Below are 15816 nucleotides of genomic sequence, written 5' to 3'. Positions count from 1 at the left end.
GAAGAATATATTCATGTTAGTGCAGGTTAGGATCCGAGCTGCAGTGCACTGAATCAGCTGGCGCTTATAAAAACACCTATAAGTACACAGACTAATTCTGGAACTTCAGATGATAAAGTGTATTTCAGTATCAAAGCTGTTTTTATTTGACAGATTTCATAATGTTTTTGCCCACTAAACCAACCATATACAGTAAAGAAGACTGCTGGGAAATTTTAGGAACAAATATTAAAACTTGAGCCAAAACTTGAGCCAACATTTCATTGTGTCATTGCGTAATGACAAAAAAAAAGATCAAACATTACAGCTCCAGCATATGGTTTAATCTGGGATATATGTAGATTGGGGCAATACAACTAAGTTTCCAGTTTATCAGATATCGCTTCCTGGGCAGACCCAGGACACGCTGCAGAGATTATATTTCTCAGCTGGTCTGGGAACGCCTTGGGGTCCAGCCCGGATGAGCTGGTGGAGGTGGCTGGAGAGAGGGAGGTCTGAGCTTCTCTGTTTATGCTTCTGCCCCCGCGACCCAGCCCCGGATAAGCGGGAGAAAATGGATTTTTCAGCATTCATGAGGTGATTTATCCCCCAGGATGAGGCTGTCAGTGCTGAGATCGACTGTAATGTTCTGAGGTATCTGAGTAAGAACATTCAGTGCAGAGCACCTGAGCTGTGGTGCATGCCAGCATATGCCCACTCGCTTTTAGGCCACACCAGCACAGCTGTCATTCCCTGCTCACCGTGCTCGCCAGGTTTGGCTCACTTCAACTGCCTCCTCTTCACCAACATGAAATTCGAGTTGCAGTGTCACCTTTTTGACACAGTAGAGGAGGTCCAGCGCACACAGCAGACGCACAAGTGCACAGGGTCAGAATGGGGCTTCCAAGAGATGTTCTTAACATTTCTCAGTGTTTCACAAGGAGCTAACCATGAAGTAAGTAGTGTCCAACTTTAAATACCCTGTCTTTTGATTGTAATCAGCATGTTATTGTGACTCTTAGTGTGTAAATCTAGGAATGGTAAAGAATTTTATAGTCTTGTTGACAAGTGCTATATTGTACAAGCCGCATTCACACAAACACTCATACAGAGCTTTATTCTACGCATACAGTGCTTTTATTGAGCACCAGCAGTGGGTGCATCATGGGACTTTTGCCTGTAGCAGGGAATCAAACCACAGACCTCATGATTACTGATGGAAATTATTTCCTCAGCTATTTAACACACCTAAGCTGTAATAAAGTGAGGACGTCTTTTATTTTTAGCTGTCTCCTCTGAATCTATGCGCTACTTTTACCCCCAAACTTTAATGTGGCCTCTGCAGCTGTATTTTTAGCAATCAAACCTCTAACCCTGCCAAGCATTTTAACCAAAAGTGAGTCACAAATGCAGAATGCATTAAATAAGGGGGGGAATGTATCTTTCTTGTGGCAGCTGTCTACAGGTTCTATTTTAAGGTTTGTGTTACCATCGCAGCTCTCTGGCTTTCCATGTAAACTGCTGTAGCAGTGGCATCCTGGCTCTTCTCTTTATTACAGTGTTAGCCGGAGCATCCTAGCATTACCCCGTCCTTGTAATTACAGTGATTATCAACAGAAGCGACAGGGTGGGAGAGACTTGTGGCAGAAAATGACCTCTCTTTCTCTTGCTCACCCACTTCTTCTGCTCCTCAGTTGGTTATAAGTGAAGCTCTAAAATTTAAATCTTCTTTGTTGCCCGCCTCCTGTCTCAAAGACTCCTTTTACCTTCTCCTTCTGTCTCTGCTCCCGAGGAGGGGTCCTCCTCTGTTCCGTAGATTCTGTAGTCTTTAAATAGAGACTGGTGCCACCCTCACTCACATGTGGCATACACACGGGTAGGCAATGATGTCAGCCTCTCTCTTACACATACGCCAGTAATGATGTCACTATTCAGCCATCCAATGCAATGACATCATCTTCTGATGCCACACAAGTGCACACACCACACCAAGCGAAACACTGTTTCATGCATAAAAACATAGGAGTTCCTTCATGTGAGTGCAATAACTGATTATATATAACCATATTTAAATAACATTATTAGAGTTGCTGATTTATTTAACATTGCTTTCTTATTTTCTAATTTGACTTTGCAGACTATTTATTTACTTGAATTCATGCTTTCTTACACAGGACATACAAATGTGCACATATTGATTTTTTTTTCTCTTTTTTTTAACATTATACATCATCCACTTAATAAAAGGCTTTTGTCTTCTCCAAGATTCTCCACGATGGCAGAGAGAGAACAACTTTCAGGTCACAGGAGGAGAGAAAACAGGAGGACGCATGCCTTAGCATAAAGAGACACCCATCGCTGCTCAACTGAAGACACTGTGCTCTCACACAGTCTTCTACTGATGCTCAAAACCTCATTAAAAATCCCACTGTCATATGTAATAACAAATAAATATGAACTGGGTTGTTTACAATCTGTGGTTTAGGCAGTAAAAATGACCTGTTTAGGTTTAGGATACAAATTTGGTTTGGAGTTAAAATAAACATAAACCCATTCACAACACTGACCCTGCATTTTAAAAAGTGTTGCTTACCCAGTACAACAGAAAGGACTCAGCAAGTGTGACAAGTTTCACTACAGCCATAAATCTGGTGCTTCAGGGGAGGGAGACTCCAAAGATTACCTTGTGTGTGTCTTTGAGATGCCAGTGGCATCAAAACAAAGGGCAGCATTTGGCATCCTGGGAATGAGAACTGGCCAGTGTGCTGTTTTTCTCTTCATTTTTTTCCACAGATTAAAAGAAATTCTGAATGAGACCTCACAAAGTTACCGAAGCTAGTGGACCACAAGGAAAGTGTCACAAAATTTTGATTATTGTTAAAATGCATTGTGTAAATCTATATAACTAAGTCTATGATACAATATGGTGGGTTGAGGGGTGAGGCAATGTGATGTGGTGTGTGTGCACGTGCAAGTGATATTGATGATTTAATCCTGTGGGAAATGAAAACAAACCTTTTTTAAATTTTGCATCAATATGTATTTAAAAAAATCTATATTTTTGTACACCATTATATAGGAAGTGAGGTCATGACTTCAGCAATGGAAACACACAAAGATGCACATTCACACACACACACACACACACACACACACACACACAACACACCCAGCAGGCAGTTGATCTGCAGCCACAGAGAGAGGTCGTCCTTGACATCGCAGTTGACCGACGACATGATTTAAATCAGCCGGCTGCAGTTTTAATCCAATCAGCTTTAAAGAATGAGTTGTGGACTCAGCATTTAATCCAATCACTTTTTAGAAATGAGTTGTTGCTGGCCAGAATTAATCAGGCCTGCCCACCTGGTAATCAAATCCAATACAATCATTTAGCTTATGTCCGAGAAACATATTCCGAGTGCGTTCCGCCTCTTTGTTTTGTCTCTGATTTCCTCCCCCGCCTCGTTCTGTTCCTCTTCTTCTACAGTTTGTTTGTTGTTTCCTCATTTTTCATCGCTCTTTCTTTCTGTTTCATGTTCATGCACATGCCGACTTCCCCGTTCTGTCTGGTTGTTTCTTTCAGAACAGTTTCCTTGTCTTGTTTTGGAGTCACTGATACGAAAGGCTGAGTCCAGTGGGAAACTGGTTGATGGGGGAAAGGGGGGGGGCAGCACGTTGATGGATCAGGGTATAATTTGAGAGACAAGATTTCATCTACAGTGTTGTTCTGAAATAATACTGCAGTCACACTCAGCAGGGAGAGAGGTGTGCACCACATGTTTACAAAGGACTAAAATGTTGCACAAATAGGACCACAATCCTAATAATTCTTATTCTTTGGCACATGTCAGTTTTTTGAGTTTCAAAGATCCTCTCCAGGGTGTTCGTTCCATTTCTCATTGCGAAAAATTTATGCTTTTTGTCAAAAAGGAAACTCTGATGAATGTGGATTTTATCCAAATAAAATCTGTTCAATCAAAAACATGATCAGCCTGCCAAACTTAACTAAGAGCTAAAGCAACAGTTATTCAAAATGAATAGTTACAGCTCACATTATTCATTTATTCTGAAGCATGTCATAAAATCCGCAGCGGTACCCATGAACGCTATTAGAACTTTATTAATGTTGCTAAAAGTGACACGGGGCGATGCAGCCACTGTGATGTGATCCGTTGGCTTATGTACGTCACATTTTCAGATCTCAGTGTTAGCATTTTAACTGCCAATGTTTTTTTTTTTAGCCAGTAGTGACCAATTTTGGACAAGTGATCAGCTAATGCTAGCTAGCTTGGTTAGCAAGCTGCATCTGTGAATTCTATGGGTGTACCATACTGACAACTATACTTGCTAATCAGTTAACAGACTAATAAAACACTAAACTTTCGGTCCACTGAAGCCATAAAAGCCTTATTATTGGTCAGATAATTGCATTAAAAATGCTCCAAAAGGCTCCAACAGCACAAACACAGTCTAGAGGTCCAGTTCAGGGACTCAGTTAGCTGAGGTGAAGCCAACCAGACAGCTAACAGCTACAACCGCCAATGTCACCATCCACCTGGTGAGTTATGAAGAAAAGGCTGTAAGCATGTTTATTTCAGCTGTAACGTTGGGCATTTTATCATGCGAGTCTGTGGAGACGGACTGAGTTTTGGAGCCAGCAGTGGAGGAACTGCATTTATTGACACTTCTAAGTTAGCATCAGCCTTGGAGATTAAAATGCTTGATGTCAAAACCAAGCAAAAAAGTTTGTTGAATTGCAAACAGGTTTTACTGTGTGCGTTCCTGTCAGAGCCCTTTTCTGCTTTCAGGAGAAAAATATACTTGAATACTGAAAGATATCCACCAAAAGAAGAGATTCATGCAAAGAGAGATGCAAAACAAGAGGATGATTATTTTTTTCTGCATTTCAGTATTTTATTTAACTGATAACAACAAAAGCCGTTATTTATTTTTACGTTTAAGTAGCTACTTCACAGGTGTAACAACTCTGTGTTAGCCCCCCAGGAAGACGGCACAGACACACACACACACACACACACAGACACACACACATACGCACACGCACGCACACACACACACACACTGTGTAAATACCAAAATAACAGCATATAGCAATAATCAGTAATATCAGTAGTGCCATTCCAGGTTCTGATCAGCACCATGGACAACAACCACAGTCAGAGATCGGGGGGATGAACACATTTATTCGAGGTTTGCATTCGTATCTGTCTGTAAACATTATTGAAAAGTTCATAGTCAACTTCATGATTTATTGGTCCAAAATAGACAAAAAGCTTATAGGTTAGAAACTGATTGATGATTATGAAGTGTGGTGTGTAGTGTCAACATACAGAAAGTACCATATAAAGATTTCAAATATCATGCCACATTTGACCTCTGACCTCACTTTTACATTTTTCATCTGCCTTTCTTTTAAGTTGACCCCAAAATGCGTCTGTAAATAAAGTATTGTCAGCAGAAAGAGAATGAGCTGCCTGCTTAGTTAGAAATATACTGTAGTAAAATATTATATAATAAGATCAAGTTATTCACGTCCAGTTATTTACAGATCCATTATTATCCATTTGCTACTCCTACATAATGTTTGTGTAATCAGAGTAAACATTTGATTTTTGCTGCATTGCAAATCTTAAAAGTACTTTTAAAAAGAACAAAGAAAACAAAATGAATATATACAAATACGGTACTATTCACTTAGAAGGAAGTACTGGCAGAGAGGGCACTGCCTTGGCACAGGTTTGTGCTCTGAGTGCTTTGTGTTTAAGCTCATGCTATAAACGCACACCGTCTTCTTTAACTGGGCTAACGCAATCCCCAAACCGCTGTAATGTCTATGAGCATGAAACAAAAGACAGCAGCCCATTAACCACAGGTCCCCACAGGCTGACAGTACCAAATGAGCATGCTCATTCATACAGTTCCTCAATGTGGATCATTGTTTCAGTCCTCCTACAAAAACACAAACTACTCACCCAGCAGACCTTTTGGGCCTTGACAGCTCTGCTCAAATCCAAAGACCTGGTGGTATACTCATCCTGCTCTCTCCCTTTTTTGCTTTGGCTAAACATAATTTATGACACTGCTGCGCTAATGCGCTATAAGACACTCTCTTAAGCACAAATTGTGGCACAGTTGATGTCAACAGACAAAGTACAAATAATGCACTTCCCAGCATGCCCCTTGCCATCAGAACATTTCAGAAAAGAGGCTTGTTGTTAATCAGTGGATTGTTGGGATGGTTGAATAAATGTTTGCAGCTAAAATTCAGTTCATGAGAAAAATGTATACTGCATGAATAAAGTTAGACTTTGGTTCACAAGGCAGAGCTATGACTTAAACATATAGAGGAATCTGTCCAGCTGTAACTTAACACAGCCAGCGTACACGTGCCATGTAATGAGCAGGGGTCACTCTTGCCTTCTGGGCCCTGGAGCGCTGCCCTGCCTGCCCCGTCGGAGGGTACGCCTTTGAGCTGCTCCCCAGCAGATACCAATTCATTAGATGAAATGAAGTATTTCTAGGAATAAATGGAACAGGAACCTGGAGAGAAATCTTTCTTTCTAATCTGTCTTTGTTCTAAATAATACACATTATGATAGAAAAGCAGCACAATATTATTGCTTTATGCAATATCTGAGGGAATTTGAATAACATGCAGTGTGCAGTAGAAATCAAATTGATTTACTGCATATCTCTGTTGATCCACCAGCAGAAAGAAGGCAGCACTGCATTTTTTGTTAATGTATTTGTTTATCTACAGAGGTCTTATTCATAATCTTCTTGAGTGTCACGTTTTTAATGTAGATCGACTCAGCAGGGCTCTGAGACCATTTTGTCTTTGGAAACCATCACAGAAATACTGAAGCTGGAAAACTGGCATTTAATTCCTGAATCCCAACTCAAGTGGAACCGTCAGCAGAAGACAATTAGAGTAACTAATCCCTGTTAATAATTTTTAATCTTATATCTATATTATGTGTTCTGTGTTTTTTCATATTTTAAATGTGTTGTAACAGGAAGTCCTTGTAAAACAGAACTTGCTGTCAGTAGCCTCCTTTGTTTAGCTAAAGCTAATATACAAGCAAAGTGGTTTTATTAGGATACATATTGACTTTTATGTTTATCTCAAATATAAATGAAAGCATAAACACAGTTTCAGCACAATTGAACATATTTCATACATGCCAATAACAATTTTTTTCCCATATAAATGGAATCAAAGTGGTAGTAAATATTTTATTATGTATTTTAAGTACTCATTGTGTAGTTTGTCCTTCCAAACAAATCTATTCAGCCATTTCTCTGTCTGGTTTCTTCATCTTGAAAAAGCATATTGAGACAAACTGTTGCATTTAGCCCTCAGTTCCACAATGGGAACAAACAAACTAATCAAAATGATCACTTTCCTCTGTGATTGCAGAGCTCCAGCAAAGCAGTTATCATTGCTGCTGAGCAGCTCCAACACAAGCTGTCTCTTTACAAGGCCAAGAGTTCAGAGTGATTGCAGTCATTTCAGTGATGGAGGCTGAGGCTGCGTTTCTACACTGGAGGAAGAACAAGAAGAAAAATCTTTTCTCACACATACACAGAACGACAGGATCTGCAGAAGGCAGATGACTTACATCATCATCCTCCATATCCTCATCATCACCTCATCATGCTCTTAGTTTTCTCCCACAAGTTCTATTTATACAGTAATATTTATTTCACTCAGGATGCTGCATTAACTTAGATTCACTTTCCAGAGAATAATCCAAGATGAAAGAAATCCAGATCCTTTATTTCCTGTTATATTTCTTATGTTCCAGTGGTGGATGCTCATATTAAACATGGCCTACATTCAAATAATGAGGCTGGTGTACTTAAAAGTAATCCCTGAGAGCTCATCGCTCAGACTGCAGACTGCTCTGAACGCTCAGTGTCACAGTTTTTTTGTGTGTGAGACACTTTATGATGTCAGAGAGAGGGAAAACCTGCTTCCTCTGACATCATACATTATAATTCAGTTCAATTCTGTTTTATTAATATTGCCCTGAATCACAACAGTCGCCTCAAGGTGCTTTATATTGTACGGTAAAGACTCTACAATAAGAAAGGCTGGGCATTATATTTTTTCTTTTGTGTACATTATAAAAGCGACCCACATACTCAACTCTGCTGCTCGACCCACAAATGCGTTTTCCTTATAAATTTGGCTCATGTAAGGGGAATAAAGAGGCTTTCCAACAGTATGAGATTTATTGCCAACAAAGAAATAATTCACCAAGTTTAACAACAAAATAATGTAACAATATTCAGTGGAAACCAAAATCATCAACTTATAAGATAAGACTGATAAGTCCAATGCCTTTGTATGTTTGTGGTAGCTGCTGCAGTACAGACTGCAATCATGTGACCAGATCATCATTAAATAAAGATGCAAAGCTGAGAGAAGGAATTAAACTGGCACTGAATATCGTTAAAGATTAAATCAAGCTGTCTGGAAACACTGTACAAACATGTAACATAATTGTTGTGATGCGTAATATCCCTAAACCATTTATGCATCCAGAATTTAGTACTTTTGCAAATCAGCACGACATGTGTGATATTTGTGGACAAGAAGTGTGTATTCCAATTTTAGTAAGCCCAGTGTAAAACGAGCTGATCATTAAGTACGGTATTATTTTCTAAAGAAGGCCATGTATTCAGTGCCCGAAATATTTATGGTGATAAAGTACTGTCTACATATATTTATTCTTCAGTTTAGGCCTAGAACTGTGAGGTTTCTATATAAAGTTATAAAGCATTAAGGACAAAAATATAAATCCAGGTGGTTTGATGGTAAAAGATTAGCCACAGAAATGAGTTGCATATGAATGATTTTCCTCGTGGACATCAGGTTAAACTCATGGATGCTATTTCAGAGATGAGTCCCTAAAATGTGAGCAATACAAGCAAAAACCTACACACAGTATCTCAGCACTGACCTCATGCATGGCTGATTCATGGCTCATTCCCCCGGGTCCATTTCTACAAGGACAGGACCACTGTGTGTGTGTGTGTGTGTGTGTGTACAGTAAAGCATGACTCAAAGGGGGATGGGTAAGCCTGGTTTTTAACCCAGTACTGAAGCATCTGAAAGAACTTCAATAATTCATATGTTCTGTATTTGCATCTCTCTCCTTCTTTCTCCCTCTTTCTCGCTCTCTCTCTCTCGCCCACACACACACACACACACACACACACACAAAAGTAAATCCATCCTCTCAAATGCATGCACTCATGCAGCTGTACACTTCAGTTCACACACATGCTCATATCCAACACACTGCACAAGAATACACAAATTTCAGAACAGAGAGTTTTAATGGCTGCGCAGAGAAGCAAACACTCGACCTATGCAGCGGATAACTGAGTTCATCGGTAAAACGATGCTTTGACAGCCGCTCGTCTCACTCAGCGGGAGGCCGTGTAAACCATCTACTGTCACCCCCCCCCCACTCCTTTCTGTCACTCCCTCTTATTTTAACTGTTGTCTCTGCTCAAATGGTCTTTCTGAAGTTAGAGTGGCCTGTGTGTGCGTGTGTGTGTGTGTGTGTGTGTGTGTGTGTGTGTGTGTGTGTGTGTGTGTGTGTGTGTGTGTGTGTGTGTGTGTGTGTGTGTGTGTGTGTGTGTGTGTGTGAGACAGAGAATGAGTGTTGCATTGTCATGAGATGCTGCTCGCTTTGCATGCCAGACAGCCTGCATTACATTTGTGACCTACTTTGGCTCAGAATGTGTATTTTTTATGAGATTGGGAGATGCAGATGCTCACAGTGCAGATAGAGATGTGAGGGTTGGTACTTGCACAGAAATGCACATTATAAACTTCACAACAAGCCATCAACACACACACACACACACACACGCACACACACACACATGCCAATCATGTATACACACCTTTTTTATTCATCTTCATACCTCCAGTTACCCACAGAGCTGGTTGGCATAGTGACAGATGCCTGAATGTATGTGTGCTCTCCAGACAGTGCACACACAAACAGGGAAAGATGCTTAAGAAAAACATATGCGCTTACTCAAAAATGATCAAAGTACAACATGTACATATAGTCATGTGTGCAACACACATAGTTGCCTATCTGTGTACAACAAGGAACACACAGGAGGGTGGATATGACTCTCCGGTGTGCAGGAATGGCGGAGGTCTTCTCTCTGTTTTTCTTTCTGTTTCGCGTTAAAAGGAAATGCTTAAGTATCATCATGCTTGAGTGGCACTTCTGTGGCCAGAAGCTTATTTAATTCAGCTCTCTAAGCTTTTTTAAACAGAGTTCCCAATTAATTTTTAAATTACAGCGCTGACTTGTTGACTAGCTTCTGACACTTGAGAAATTATGTTAATTTCCACACCTCGCGTGGCGCTGGAGTCGGCTTACTCCCGCGGTGCTGCCGAGGATGTTGAATCAATGAAATGCCTTGTAGACCTCGTGGCTATAGAAGAACAGTACTGCTGTTTACAACAGAGAGAGTTTCTAACTGTAAATCGCCTGTATACATTCACAGCCACACTCGGCTCTGTGCTCGCCAACGTGCTGCAGCATGGGTGGAAATGAGTGGCTGACAGTGTTTGTTACTCAGCTTGTTGAAGGATTTACAGCCTCTGCTTTCACACTGTGTGAGCTTTGCCTTCAACACTGCAAGTCTGGAGGAAAACTCAAAAATAATACTCAACATAAACAGGAATTTAGACAGTGAAAGGGATAAAAATATCTGTTTATATGAACTGTTATCACAGTTATTAATATAAATAGTTCAAATGTGTCATAAAAATACTGGTAAGCATAATGAGTTAATCAAAATGTGAAACTGTAATACTTCCTGCTGTAGATGCAGACACCAGCACATGAATGTAGTGGAGGAGAGCAGGATGTTAGGGACAGGGTGAGATGGAGGTACTTCCATTCGAAGTCTCAGAGTCTCTCGGCTCACTTTGTTTCAGTCTTCTTGTAATTTCTGAATCTGTAACTGCTGAGTCATATCTATCAACGCCCATTACAGCAATTCTTACACACTGAAAAGACTTGTTTCCTATTGTGTTCTGTTTAGTAAGACACTCTGGATACAGTCACGAGAAGTAAGAGAAAAATAAAGTGTCAGTGAGGGCTGTTGCTCAGCAAATACAGATTTAGTCTCATCAGGTCTGAATAAAGACACTTATATACTGTATAAGGAGAATGTGGATTAGAAACAGTCACATACTCAGATGTTGTTCTTCTTCCCACAGAGAAGAGAAACAGGAGCGAGGATAAATCCCACCCCTGACACCAGCTCCACCTGTACAGCCCCACCGTCCGACCCCAAACCCAACCTCCCCTTGCCCCTCTCACAGCTCCAGGGCTCTCCAAGGGTTCCTTGCCGGGTTCTCCAAAGGGTTCTCTGTGGTGTTCTGTAGAGCTCCATACGCCTCGGGGCCTCAGACCTTCATGCGTCTCCCAGCAGCAGAGTCCACCCACACCTCCACCCACCACACCACCACCACCTCTACCATGAGCTGTGAACAGGAGTTTGGAGACGGCGCCATGGGAGTCACGCTCACACTGCGCCTCCTCATGCACGGAAAGGTGAGGAGAGACTGAACTATTCAAGTTAATAATACAGAATTTTTTATTTAAAAAAATTAACAGGCAGACAAATAAGAAATTATGATTGCAATAGATACTGTACAATAATTATATTATAGCACTGGCACCATACCTTAGATGAAGGGAGATGATTCAGAAACTTTAAAAGGGTCCTAAATATTATTTAAAGGCCAAAAACTACCAATGAAATATAAATTTTTTCAGGCACCAGATCCCATGGTGGACAAGGCCAGCACAGGCCCACCCCACTCAGAGTGAAGTCTGTAAGGAGGCACTCATTGAACTGTAGTAACATCAAGTAACACTTAATTTTTTAGCCAGGTCTGTCATGAGCTTTACACCACAAAAACAAATGGTAAAAATAACTGACCAAATAATTTCCCTAATGTGGCACCTTGGACAGTATAACACATGGATGTCGCCACTGTGTAAGAGGTCGGGACCAGCTCTCTGTTAAAGGGTTCAAGCCTTTGATCCCAGAGGGTATTAACCCTAATAGGAATCAGCAGAAACTTGTTTAAGCCCATGGCAGGGAGACATGCCTACATCCGAGTACCTACCCTGCTTCCTCTAGTAATCCACTTAACTGAGCATCTCTAATAGTCAGGTACAATTACCAGCCACACCCATTAATGACAGCTGGCCCCTTGTTGAAATGTTCACTTGGTGAATTGCTACATTTTTGCTTTAGTGGCCAGTAAAGTAGGATCTGTTTCTTTTATGGACTAGAACAAGCTGCAATAATTATATGTGAGATGTATCTTATTTTGTTAAAGAAGAATCCAAATAGTCAGTGTCCACAAATTGGTCTTTAATTGTAGGTATTTATTTAAGCTGGGACAAAGCATGCAGCTCAAGCAAATTAAAACACTGAATCATCAATCTAGATAAATGACTTCACAAATCATTAAACCAATCATACGGACTGAAGCTGGGTAACTACCACTGAACCTAGAGAGAGAAGCGAACCGATAATTGCCTGGTCCGATCAATTCTCTCGTCCCGGCCTTGGAGACTATAAATCCCAAGAGGAAGCAATGACTCTGTTCAAAGTCACCAAGTTCCCCTGAAGTTCATTATGCAACACGGCAGAACGAGCAAAGAAGAAAAGTCATATAAATCCAATTTTCAGCTCACAGCTGTTTGGCAGCGGCTCCTGTAGTCCATACATTAGAATCCAGCCACGGAAACCTGAGTATAATCCTTTCTTCCAGAGATCCGTTATTACTGAATTATCACTTTTATACTCATCTTAAACTCTGCCCCCCCCCCCCCCCCCCCCCCCCCCCCCCCTCACCCTTGCTGAGGTCACTATTACCTGCACATGGCTCTAGTTGTACTTCCTGTTTTAACTGCTCGTCTGCACATGGGGTCCCCACTGCCTTTCTGTTCTTAACATCAACTTAACATCAAAGTGGACATCAACATCAACTCTCCTTATTTAGACAGTCCAGGTTGATGACACATTGACATCAGTCAGCCTCTTTGACAGATGTCACCTATTGGTTAGTGGATCCCTGCTACACCTTTTTTTTTGGTTAAGGACTTGTGATTGACAGATTGTTAGCCAATGAGCATATCCTGGATAAGCCTTTTCTTTGACTCTTAGAATGACCATGATTTATAAAATGAACTTAATGTTTTATTTAATATGACCCAACAGTTGCGATCAAGCCCATACAATGATCAGCGAAGTGTATACTGAGGTCCCACACGAGGGGAGCCAAAGATAATTTTTGCATAGACTTCTATACAGCAGGAAATCGTTTTACAACTATAAAAGACGCCACCTGCTGGCCATTAGAAAGAATGCAGATTTAAGGAACTTGCACACTGGCTTCACATCTCAGCTGCATCCATCTTTTATACTGTCTGTCTGCCACACAGGAAAAAGAAAAAGCAATACATTTATTCTGCCACTCAGATTTCAGCCGTGGGCTCAGCCTGGCAAACCCTGGAGAACCGTCCATCTTTGCCACTGCCTGGATGCTCATGAATGGAAAAACAATTACACTTCGATGCACACCGTGTAGCGCGCTGTGCTTGTATATTCTTCAACCTTATTTATTAAGTAATCAAGGATAGAAAAATGCTAAAATGTGAAAGAACAAATGTACTGAAGGAAAACTGGATCTATAACTGAAGAGGGGTACTGGAAACAGGTCCAGGGTCCCAGGTGATCAGGGGCCCCTGATCCAGAGCCTCTGTTTGATGTGACTCTTTCTTTCGAAAATGACCAACAGATATAAAGAGTGACAAAATAAACTACAAAAGATGCAGCCTTTGTTGAGCTCCAGTTTGAGCACACTTTCCCTTTCTGGAGGGGATGAGGGCCTGTGTGTCCAGGGGCTCATTGCCTTATAGTAGTTCTATGTCCGCTATGCAACATTTATACAGTATATTATACACAGCTTAGTAATAAATGAATGCACTTTATAAAGCTCTGAATAAAAGTCTGCAGATGTCATTGTGTCTTGTTCAGTTCCTACAAAGATTTTTGAATTTCTGTTTATCTTTCTTTGGGATGTTATTTTTCACGTTGGCTCTCTTGGTGCTGCTGCTGCTGCTGCTAGATGACAGAAAGCAAGAAAATAAAAGAAAAAAGCCTTGGTGACATAGAAGAGGAGAAGAATGCTGCCGATTTTATAAAAATGTCAACAGACCAGATTTAAATGTTGGCACATAAAAATATCTCACTCACCATTATCGTCCTGCTCCACAAAAAGCAGGTGTTGAAACTTGTGGATAACGTGATTTTCCTGTATGAGCAGAGCTTCTGGATGAGTCTGATTTATTTCTTTATTTTTCTATGAGGATCTTAACTTTCCTGTGTGTGTTTTCTCTGCAGGAAGTAGGAAGCATTATCGGAAAGGTGAGTTTTTAAACTTTCCCATCATTATTCATCCAGTTCTCAGCAACTTTTGATTGCAGTTAGAAAACAATGATTTGACTGCAGTGCTTACATAATTAATCCTCTCCCATCTATAACCAACAGTGGAAAATCAGAGCCATCTTCAGGGTTTATTTTTTTGAAACGTACTTGCCATTCGTGATAACATTTAGTGATGAAATTACCATGAAATGTGCATTGACAGTGTGTAACATTTTCAGTCAGGCCGTGTCACTCAGATCTGTACTTACTGAAAAGGAGCTGCTCTCCAGAGTTTCTCCTAGCCTAACCAGCCTACCAGGCTGACGTTGGCTAAAGAAATCCTATCTTGCATAAACAGGCTCGGCCGATGAGGACAGGTGTCAGCAGAGATAATTATGCAGCTCAGACCACAGAAATAAATATGATCCATATTAGCCCCGTTTGTTTATCACGGGTAAAATGTTCTTGAGCGAATTTCCTCTTGCTTAGCAAACTTGTGTCACAGTCACAGTTTCACACTGTCATACCTGTTAGCCGGCGAGCACACTGAGCAGCTGAGAAGCTCCATCAGTGAAGCTGCTTGGGGCATCCTGCTGGCTGTTGATTAGTAGGCAGAAAGCATCGACGATTCATTTTCCTCACCTGGATTTTCCAGTCACTCCTCGAGTATTCTCCACTGTTTATTTCTCTTTCGGTAAAAGTAGGTTTCTCCCCATGTGTAACTACATCAACAATTTAAACAAAAACAGAAAATGGTGCTGAATGTATTGTTTATTTAAGTTGTATATATCATCATTTATATATTCTGAATTTGCCTTGTCTAATACACCTTTATTAAGGCACTTTTTACTGTCAGGTGAACGGTTTAGAGATGACTGCAATTTATGTGTCTCTCGTTTGTCCACAGAAAGGAGAAACAGTGAAGAGAATACGAGAAGAGGTAAGACCAGGCCACCCATCTCCCATCACACATGATCCTTCATCTCTCATCTTCCTCTGGCTCCTATTAACCCATGACTACCCTTTGAATGCAGCTCACATGCATCCTGCTAATTGAAGCATATAAAGCAATATGACACTGCGTGACTTTATGCTGAGTCTGTGAGCAGTAAGAAGTCGTGATTATATATCCTGTTAGGGCTGCTTTCTGCTCCAACTTAACTGTACATACAATAGAAAGGTGCTTTCATCTTCACCACAGCTATGAGCAAGAACCTATTTTCAGAACCCACCTTAAATATCTGAAGGTGTATTTAGTATTTTTGGCTGCCTGCTGTGATGTTGAAGTTTGCATATTTAGCTGTTCTCTGCTGTCAAATG

General features: G+C 40.8%; 1 protein-coding gene across 1 annotated transcript in view; it reads left to right on the top strand.

The window, feature by feature from the left end:
• The window catches only part of pcbp4 (poly(rC) binding protein 4), a 206741-nt gene that overhangs the window by 98060 nt on the left and 92865 nt on the right, over nt 1-15816 (top strand). The window contains exons 3-5 of the mRNA XM_030723841.1: nt 11267-11603; nt 14473-14496; nt 15404-15436. Of these exons, the coding sequence (XP_030579701.1) occupies nt 11466-11603; nt 14473-14496; nt 15404-15436 (195 nt within the window). The 5' untranslated portion in view covers nt 11267-11465. The remainder of the gene's footprint in view (nt 1-11266; nt 11604-14472; nt 14497-15403; nt 15437-15816) is intronic.

This window comes from Archocentrus centrarchus, unplaced genomic scaffold, assembly GCF_007364275.1.
Source record: "Archocentrus centrarchus isolate MPI-CPG fArcCen1 unplaced genomic scaffold, fArcCen1 scaffold_29_ctg1, whole genome shotgun sequence".
Lineage (NCBI taxonomy): Eukaryota > Metazoa > Chordata > Actinopteri > Cichliformes > Cichlidae > Archocentrus > Archocentrus centrarchus.
The sequence above is the reverse complement of the archived record's forward strand: the minus strand, read 5'-3'. Positions and strand labels throughout refer to the sequence as shown.